The sequence below is a fragment of the Varroa jacobsoni genome, unplaced genomic scaffold (genome assembly GCF_002532875.2).
Source record: "Varroa jacobsoni isolate VJ856 unplaced genomic scaffold, vjacob_1.0 scaffold_596, whole genome shotgun sequence".
Taxonomy (NCBI): domain Eukaryota; kingdom Metazoa; phylum Arthropoda; class Arachnida; order Mesostigmata; family Varroidae; genus Varroa; species Varroa jacobsoni.
Window position 1 is genome coordinate 138,223 of NW_019213498.1, and position 10,143 is coordinate 148,365.

General features: G+C 38.5%; 2 protein-coding genes across 7 annotated transcripts in view; one reads left to right on the plus strand and one right to left on the minus strand.

The window, feature by feature from the left end:
• Positions 1-4,196, minus strand: part of srl (PGC-1 family member spargel) — a 48,739-nt gene extending 44,543 nt beyond the window's left edge. For all 4 annotated transcript variants that reach the window (XM_022835566.2, XM_022835567.2, XM_022835570.2 and 1 more), the window contains exon 1: positions 3,753-4,196. The gene's annotated coding sequence lies outside the window, so the exon portion shown is untranslated. The remainder of the gene's footprint in view (positions 1-3,752) is intronic.
• Positions 4,197-4,282: 86 nt separating this feature from the next.
• On the plus strand, positions 4,283-8,278 carry mRpL45 (mitochondrial ribosomal protein L45). 3 transcript variants are annotated; one of them, XM_086968842.1, is made up of 5 exons: positions 4,283-4,592; positions 5,837-5,948; positions 6,141-6,352; positions 7,128-7,371; positions 7,747-7,837. In XM_086968842.1, the coding sequence occupies exons 1-4, from the start codon at positions 4,371-4,373 to the stop codon at positions 7,359-7,361; spliced, it is 780 nt and encodes a 259-aa protein (XP_086824968.1). In that variant the 5' UTR covers positions 4,283-4,370; the 3' UTR covers positions 7,362-7,371; positions 7,747-7,837. The 3 variants fall into 3 exon arrangements, with proteins under 3 accessions (XP_086824968.1, XP_022691307.1, XP_022691306.1); XM_022835572.2 differs by having other exon boundaries at positions 4,294-4,592; positions 7,128-7,220; positions 7,747-8,278; XM_022835571.2 differs by having other exon boundaries at positions 4,299-4,592; positions 7,128-7,271; positions 7,747-8,278.
• Positions 8,279-10,143: the final 1,865 nt, after the last annotated feature.

Below are 10,143 nucleotides of genomic sequence, written 5' to 3' on the forward strand. Positions count from 1 at the left end.
GTTGACACAGGGACTGACACTTAGTCTTGTGATGAATCGTACTCAGTAACGCGTATGTTAGCAACCCGTGTGCCCCTTTGATAACTGCAGTAGCGGCAGTGCAGCGGTTCTCTTCCCTATTTTCAACAATGAAAAGTAATCTGATATAACCGAAACCTGTTATCAGCGACAAATTTCGATTAGTACACACTTTCTAGAGAATGTACATAAGAAGTAATGGATTAACAAGGCTTATCCAGATTAGTTATTGTAATATTTGTTAAGCAAAAACTCTATGTAACAACTAGTACCAAATCTTAACCGATGAGTACGACTTCTGGCAATTATTCCGGTAACTCACACGAGCCCATAGTACTAGTTAATGGAGAACCCGACTGGCAAGTAGTGCTGCGTAAACCAGAAAGAATACACACTTAGTTGATATGATCTCTACTAACCCTAATTGTCCTACTACTGCATAAACCTAATGAGATAAAATAAAATGCGCCTCTTCCCCCGCTAAGCTAATTAAAGGGTACCTTGAGCTGATATCAAAAATGAAAAAAAATTGTCATCACTCGCTGCTGCTACAAAACGCACCATCCACTAGATGTTCTTTTCGTATAAATGTCTGGTTGCCACTGTGGTTTTTCAAGAAGAAGAAGGAAATTTATTTCCCATTATATATTCCGCAAGCGCTAAACAATGTGGAGCTAGTGAATAATCCGGTAAAGGAGCATAAAACATGATTTTTTCCACTTACGTTTCATATTTAGCATTCTGAGTATAAAATCTATTTTGTGTTTGAGGTAGTTGTCCTTCACGATGTGGTGCGAGTACAGTGTCCTGCTGGTTAAATGTCGTTATTAATACGTCTCTTAAAATAAAGATTTATTACAGTAGACGGAGTAAGGCTTCAACCGTTAGAATAGTGAGCTGATGGTTGGTTTAAGCCTGCTAAAAATAGACAGTTAAGTTTTATACTTGCCTATCACAAACTTAACAAGTTAACTCTGGAAACAACGAACAACAAGGAAACGACTAAATTCGCACTGAAATGTCAATTAATTAATTAGCGCAGTAACTATAGCTCTTTGTGAATATCGCAGTGAAAATATCCTGGTGAAGGTCCTACACTACTATAGCAAATAAAGAGAAATCGAGGCCCGACATCCATACACAAGATCACGCACACACCTTCTGAAAAAAAGAACGAAATGGCGTGGGATTCAGTCGCATTTGTGCAGCAAGACACAAGCAAATTGTCGAACCCGAAGTGTCGAAGGACTGATCAATTTATGGATAAATGAAGTGGGCAACTAGGCTCAAGTCAAATTTGCGAGATAACTGTCAGTACTATCTTAAAGAGCGACATGCGGGTGACGCAGTCGGTGGAAGCCCAAGCAAAAAAGAACCACGGGTTAAATGACTTCGTGCTTCAGTATCTAAAATATCGTGGATGCATTCATGGAACCGATCAGCATCTGCTTGAACTGGTAGACCCCGTTGCGTACATAACGCAATTTGTTCCTTGTTCTCCGGTTGTAGACAGCACCCATGGAGAAGTTCCAATGTACTGAAGCAATAAATACGGGAGCAAGGGTTATCAATGGGCAGCAGCGATTACATACTCTGTTTCGTGATAGCATTTAGTTTGAGTTAGTCAGTCCAATCAGAATCGCACCGTGTCATCATTGTTTTTGGCCAGGACAACGGAAGAGGACTTCTGGCTTCGTGGAAGCTCAGATGGCTTTGCTGCGTAGTCAGAACCTCATGACATAAGTCCTACCTCTTTACTGGTGGCAGGGTGTCGTTGATAACCTGGTTGTTGATTGATATCGATCGCTATATTGTTGGATGAGACCTATGTGTGTAACTTTGCTCTATTGCTTAGTGAAATTACCGCCGTGCTGGTTCGACCAATCCTGCACGTAGCCTGAATAACTTAGCGCTATAAAAGAAAACTCCGTCATCGCCTTTAGCTAATGGTAAGTTTCGTGGTGCAATATATACATATAGGAGTCTGCTGTGTACTACAATGGTTTAAAATACCATTGAATGTGAGATGGCTATTTCACCATCATTCACCATGTGACTTAATGGCAGGCCGATGTATCCATTATCTAGATCTATCTATTAGATAGATAGCACAAAATAGTATAACGCTTAGCTTCTCTCAAAATCTAAGGATGCTATACCATGTCTTATATCGTTTATGATAGATAAATTATTGACGTATTGCTTTCAAAAGGATTTTTAACAAAGCATGCCAGACCATTCATGCTTATGGTTTTATATACGCTGTTTTATATATTTTCCATTCAGTTTCCAGTTAATAATTAATAGCCCTATAAAACGCGTGCGTCTAAATACATACGATGTAGTTAAATAACTTTCATACTGCACCTATCAATAGATGTACGTTCAATTGACCGTTCACAGTTCGACACATACTATGCGTGTATCGTGATATCAATTACAATACAATTAATATATAATTGTATTGTAACTAAATATATTAGTTTTAGAACAGGATTAAAACACAAGATACACTTAACATCAATTACACTTTAGCATTGTTGAACATTCGGGTCTTCTGAGCAACGAGCGCCAGCTTGATTGGTCTAGTAACACCCTCCAGTAGAAAACAAAGGCAGATCCACTAACCGATATACCCAAAGTAATAAGCCTAACGGATCGTTACAGCCAGAACATCGTTAACTGGCAACAGAGCTTAGTATAATATAGATGACTGCGGTAGACAAGAATTACTGCATCGCAGGGAGAATCAATTCCGCTACAGCCTCTTGACAATTTATTGTGCTTTATACCGTACTACCTCATATTACAGTGCTTTTTGTCATTACTCCGATAATCATAAACCACCATCCAGATGACTAGGCCACAGCGCAATGAGGCAGCTAGCGCCGTTGACCAAGGTAAGCAATACACATAGGGCGGTTAAACTCACGTGGAGGGATGAAGTCTCTACACGCGCAGCACAATGAGGCAGCTAGCGCCGCTGATCAATATAGGCAAGCTACGTAAGGCGCTTGCCCAATTTCACATAAAGGGATGACGTTCTTACACACGCCATGATAGACAACTCTTTAATCTCAGTATGTTAATAGGCCAACTGACCGGCAGGCAAGCGAAATAGGACTGTTCAAACGAACTGAACAAATGGCGATGCTAGTAATAATTGGTAGCACGCGTAAAGGACACATACGAGGCCAATAAATAAACTTATGCGTTTGAAATCTACAAACAGCCTACAGATCCTTTCAGCGCACCAGAATCAGCGCACAATAAAATCTTGGCTATTCAATATGCTAGTTCATGTCGGCGGGAACCGGCTCGTGTGTATTGCAGACCAGACTGAATCGATGAACATCCGTGACATTGATATAATACGCCTGCTTGCAAAATAGCTGTAGCAGTCGCAGTGCAGCTTGCCTCCGGAGTCCGCCTCACACCAAATAAGGGCTGCTCGGGACTAGAGACATTTCACGGCTACTTCGCAGTGTTCGATGCACGTGCTACCCAATGACTGACGCTACTTCTACTTCTACCGGTTAACCGCATTCAATAATTCTTTGAACCATTGTAGATCTGTTACCTACGGCAGGGTCTTCACAGATCAAGTAATGTATCCAGTGAATTGAACGGAGGGAAAGGCCGGCTATCGAGCCAAATTGTTAAGGACTGCATTTAAATGTTTTCCAAGAAAGTGTCAATTTGCGCAAAAGTCGCTATCTCTTTATAATACTTACATGTTGTGCCTTAAGACATGCGAAGATATCCAGAAGAGGTAACGACACTAGGATTCGACACGATTTCCCACAAACAGATTTTCTACAACACAGTATCGGCACTGCAGCACACATCACCAGACAACTCCACGTGTGAACGAACGAACGAACGAACACCAGTTAGCCCATAGCTACAGCGAGTCGCTAGGCCAGCAGGATTCACGCGGCGGGCTGGCGGCACTAGCGGACGACTACAACATAACGTAACAGATGAAGGTGCACTTTGGAACGAACCAATGCCGGCCGGTTCTCGCCTAACCCGCCAAACCCTTCGTAACCAAAACTTTGCCGCCATGACGATACATGTTCAAATTTAGTTGCACGGATTACCTACGTTTTTTTAGATCACTGTGTTCTAGATATTTCTTTGTGGCCTCGGAAGTAATCATGTGAATTTGGTAGTAAATGATCGAGAAACATTTGGGAAAAACGCCAACGGTAGCCCGCTAAGGTCCCGTCAAACCTACCAAAATGTTATTCGAAGACTCGGAAGTCCGCGTATTAGTAAAAACTCGGAACGAACACATGCACTGCAGCTGAGTCGATGATAGTACACAAAGTGGAAGATCGATTTTCACAATGTTTGTGCGCGGATTTGCTGGTGTGTCAAAAGTTCTTTTGAATTTTGAGAAATTATGTGCGGAACCACGTCGCGAAATGGGGCATCGATTTCGTGGTCACATGCCTAATCGGCATCGCGACCCCAAGTGGAAGAAATACCGTGCAAACCAAACATTTCGCTTGAAACTTCCTGATTATGAAGAGATGCGGAAAGATTTTTCACATTTGAGCCCTGATGAGGTAAGTTTATATGGCGAAGATACTCAATTCAATACCTCAGAATCAATTTCAAAAGTTACCAATTGTGCCTATGTATCTTGAGAAATAGGTCATATGGCTTCTGTTTGGAGGAATAATAGGTCATATGTTATCGCTCAGTTTAACGTAATAAATAGTACTTTATATACAAAGTACAATATAGTCTCATAAATTTCAGCTGCTTAACATATAACATTAGGTGTCTTGTGAAATTGCAGTTTTTTTTATAAGTTTATCTCTAAGCAGATATCGGATAATTTTCGATAGTCCACTTCCCGGACGTATCTATACTTCAGCTTTGCTCGCTAAAAAAATGTCCCCATGAAGTACTTTGCAATTCACTTTTTGAAATTATATTTGTTACGAGAAGAAGTGATGCGGCCTTAAAGGATTGTTTTATCTGTATATAAAAAGTCATTATTTCGAAGGTTGAAAAGCACGCTTCACTAGAGCGCGAAACAACGTGCTATTATTATATGTTTTAGAAGCAATTCCATTTTACTTAATATGTAACGTAGTTATAAGCGTAGTTCATTTTCGTAGTACTTTGACGTCAATTATTTTTGGATCATAAAGAAACAATAATGCCTTATATGAAGATACATATCGTCAGAGATAGTATAGCCAAAGCGCCAAGGACACAGTAAAATGTAACAAGAATGAGAGCAAAGTATTATAGGAAAGAACGATGATTTAACCGGTAATAAACTTACAAAACGATGTGTGTATAATATGTGATCTCTACAATTTCCGTTGGCATCTATTTAATCCTTCGGATAGCTAATGCTTTTAATAATAATAGTGATAATAATAGTGGTGTAAAAATTTGAAATTAAGAAAAATGAAAAATGACACGTACATTAAATTTTAATTATTAACTAATGAAGCTTAGTATCATGACATTCACTAAGGCGTAGTACAAGATTGTTATGACGAGTATACAGCATGGTTATTAGCGGACGACATGTAGATGGTACTCAATATTCGATATCGTTACACATTACGGAACAAAAAATAGGTTTTACATAATTATATTTAAATTTTTTTTTAAATTATATAAGATTTTAGAACAATATATGTTTGGATAAATTTAAGTCCTGTACTGCGTGTATAACACCGTTCATACTTTTCATATATATATATATATTTTTTTTATTGATATAATTATGGGTGTTATATTCTACAATACGTCTACGTGAGCGTTGTATGCTTGTTATTAATTGCAGATAAGAAGTCTTATGAAGGAAAAAGGCATTGTGCCAGGCCGCCTCTGGATTGAGAAACCGGTGTTCATGTCCTGTACTGGGACGGTTATCGACGCGTTTGTGCCTCCAGAAGGTCCATTGTATATCTTTACCAATCATCTGCCACTAATCAGTTCTCTTGAGAAATTTTAGAGAATTTATTTTTTTATCCTTACAATGGATATCGCAGTTCGTATTTCAGCTCTGTAGGTCTCTTATGTGTGGGCGTATATAACTATACGCCTATATGCATGTAGTTTACACGCTTGTCGTATCTGCTTTACAGGTGATGGTAAAGCTACAATTTTATCCAAGACAGGAGCACTGCAACAGATGAGGAAATTGGAGAAAAAGGGAAAATCACTTATGCAATTAAGAAAAATTCGTCAATTTGATGAGGACTTCGATTTGGAAGAATTTGCGCAGCAAGCGCACACTATCTACGAGGAAGCTCATCTCGCTCTCGCTAATGGTGATAAGAAGAAATTAGGAAATCTGGTGCGTTTTTGATATCGTAGATAAGGTGATAGATGCTATTAGTTAAATACCTTTCTCTTTAGCCAAAGGCAGAGGAATCCGACGGTTCGTATTGTAAAGAAAAATTGTCGAGCATAAATTAGGTACTACGAATCTGAATTTGATTTGTCTAAATGTACTTGCTTACCTGATTTTTTGTAGTCATGTAAATTATTCGTCTTACAAATAGTAATTAGAATATCACAGCGATACTTAATCTCAGCTAACACAAAAATATATGGATTGACAGTCCAAGAAAATGTGATCGGTACTTTGAATGGAGATGTTCACCTGTTTCAATACTGGTCCGTTTTGAACGTGCTTGGCGCAACTTACTGCGGGAGTAACCCCTCCTTGACGAAAATAGTGCTATCGTGGCATTTTCTTTTACAGTTTGTGTAATTAACTATCAAAGAGCACTTTGGGCAAATAACTATCGAATAAATTACGAAACTCTAAATTGTGAAGAAAACTGGTTGAAAGTAATTCTACATTGCTCAATGTCGTTGAATTCATGAGTACACAATCGTATTATATGGGTGAATTTCACAACTACCTGCCTACATCTTTAAATACTAAATTTTGAATAAGATTTTTCTCATTTTGGTACTTTAACTTAATTGATTTGAGAATGAGCATACAATAGTGTTATCTAGGATTTCCTCTCAGTCTTTGATATACCAAGGTTACCGTATATATAATACTTAGGAAGTTCAATACGCTTAAATTAAATTTTGTTTCGTTGACTGTGAGTTAGGTGACAGAACGCTGTTATCCGGAAATGCTTGCTAACACGGAGCTCAAGACACTTCGCTGGTCACTCATAAAAAGCATTGAGCCCGCTCGAGTGGTACATATTCGTACTCAGGATTTACTCAACAAAGATAACATCTTTGCTCAGGTGCACCAGATCACCCAGGAATATCCGGCACATTTAATTTTGAAAACTCGAAGCAAACAACATCGTTTGCATATGAACGCGAGCGTTTAAAAAACACGTAGTACGAGCATTTTTTAACAAAAGACGTAACGTGAGGAGTTTAGAACAAAAGACATAACGCGAGCATTTAAAAAAGACGCGCAAGGCAAGCGTTTAAAAGATGTAATGTGGGTTTTTTTTTCTTAATACGTAATGCAAACATTTTTTTAAATACCTAATACAAACATTTAAAAAACTACATAACACGAGTGTTTTTAAAAACACGTAATGCAACCGCTGAGTGTTTTTTAAGAAAAAAGGTCAGTCTTACAATATCGCTGATGTCTTGCATGCATTGAGTATTTCGCGTTATCGTTTACAATCCAAGTTAATCGTGTTCAGTGTGGTTCTCGCTCTAGCTACTCACGTGCATGTTAATTTGTTTTGTTTGTTTTAGGTGACCGTTCGCTTGCACACCCAGCAGACGCTTGCAATCTATGATCGTTTCGGAAGGTTAATGCACGGATCGGAGGCGATCACGAAGGATGTTCTAGAGTATGTCGTATTCGAAAAGCATATGTCAAATGAGTACGGTCAATGGAAGCTTCATGCAAAAATCATACCGGAGTGGCAGCCCGTAAAATCCCCTGAAATTCTAACGAATATAGTTGAAGGCAGCCCTGTTAATAATGAAAATTTGCCTGCAAATTTGTCTGAGAAGCTATGAAGCAAGAACAGCCACAACTGGCTGCCACTTAGTTATATGGCTAAAAGTAGGAAGGGTTGAACCAGTGTGGGTGAGTGGAGTGGACGGCCACTGCTGTGACAAGCGAAGGTGATTTAGAGAGTGAAAAGTTCCTTTCAGGGAAATACTAGACGCGATTACATTTTTATCTTAGCTGCATAAAATATCGGAGAAAAGATTAGGGAACTTATGTACACGCAAAATGAATAAAGTAGAAAGAGCACTTATGTACACGCAAAATGGACTAAGCGACCGCTTCCTTTTTATACATAAAAATATTTTAATATTATCTGCTGAAAACGGCTTAATGACATTAACGACGTTAGATCTGTATGTATATCGGTATACGAGCTATACGACAAATTCTGTCATGGCAAAGTTTTTCAAAGATAAGGTTGCTTATTTTAACCGACAGTGCGATCCGTTGTATTTTGTGGTGCTTTGCATTCTTGTTGCCCGTAACGGCACTCGTAGATAAGATATTAATGCGGCGGATATTTGCATCATTACGACCTTACTAACTTACAAAATTCGCTCGGAGCTGCTTCCACCATTTCTTTCAGTCATTTCAAGTTCCTTAGCTTACTAGCGAAACGAAAAATCAGATATTAGATTTCGCTTATTATACGACGCAAATAAGAATAATCTGCTTTTAAACTTCAAAAGGTCTAAACTTGTGTTTAAATAAAAACGAATATAATAAATGATAATAAGTTTCGAGGTTAGCATTAAGTTCACACACTTTCATTACGTTCATCAAATTTGAATGTGCACGATTATTTTTGCTAAACGAGTTTTTATGTATGTTCTACCTTATTTAAGGGTATCTGTTATCCAAAATCGTTTAGAATTTTTTGATTCAAATAATTACTACCCAGTGTCTTATTATATTATATTATTATATTCTAATATTTTGCAACACGCATGCTCAATTTTGTAATAATGGAATTCTAAAGGATTTAGACAATAGCGCCAATATACATATCTTGAAGATTAAAGTAAAATTGGTTACGTTTTGTTACTCTCTAAAATAAATAGGTAGGATGAAAACACAACGGATTTATTTTTTCGTATTTCGAGCATATTAGAAGTTCATTTTTTAACCAAGGTAAAAAAACGTTGGTTTTTAATAATATCAACTGTTAGCTTTCCTAGTCGAGGTTTACACTTTTTGATTCGTGTAGCGTTATCGCACCTAACATATGTGTTTGTAATGCATGGGACAAGTTGCTTCCGTCATCCCAAAAATGCAAGCTTTCTGATGCAAGTTCCGAAGTGCATCTTTATTTTTTCACTCGTGTATGATCATCAGTATAATAGAACTACTGTATATACATCTTGCTTTAGAGTGGAGTTTTAAGTTGGACACGACGGTATTTATTCCGGCCAAATAAAAATCATTAAAATACTCGAGATCAAGGCTCGGTACCGCTACTGATCAATGGAAAACTCCCTGCTAAAGCATCCTAGACCCGGCAGTTGTCTGACTTGCTTACAAACATCCGCCCCTTTTCCCCCATACAGTTGTCCAGCCTTCTTTACCTTCTGTGAAGATGCCCATACTCGCTATCTGGCACGGAGTATCTATTTCAAAGTTGCCACCTTATCTGTGCGGTATGAGGCTTTCCCAATTACTCCGATTCAGAACGTATCGGGGCCTAGCGACTGACACCATTGCACATGTGATAGAAACGAATTTCATAAGGGGCGTCCTTAGCATGAGTCAGAGGTTACTTAAATCTATTGTTTGCACTCTAGAGTGTTCTTGTCAGGCCAAGCCATCCCTTTAGAAATAGTCACGACTATTACTGCAGTTTTCGAGATGTACAAACGCATATATAAGCATTGTGAAATGGAGTCAAATGAAAACAGTAAGGTGAACTGGAACAGTCAGCGGATCTATCATATAACGGATTTTAAGCCTCCTTCGTTAGAGTTCTCAGAATAAAAATGCTGTGAGCGTTAGTGGCCTCTGCTGCTTAGCTGTTCGACATTATCCGGCACCGGTGTTACAGTTTGAATCGACTATTAATAACTATAACACTCAAATAGTTCATGATACTTTCTTACGAAACTTTATTCTGATCAATCCGATTGGACGTACCACCG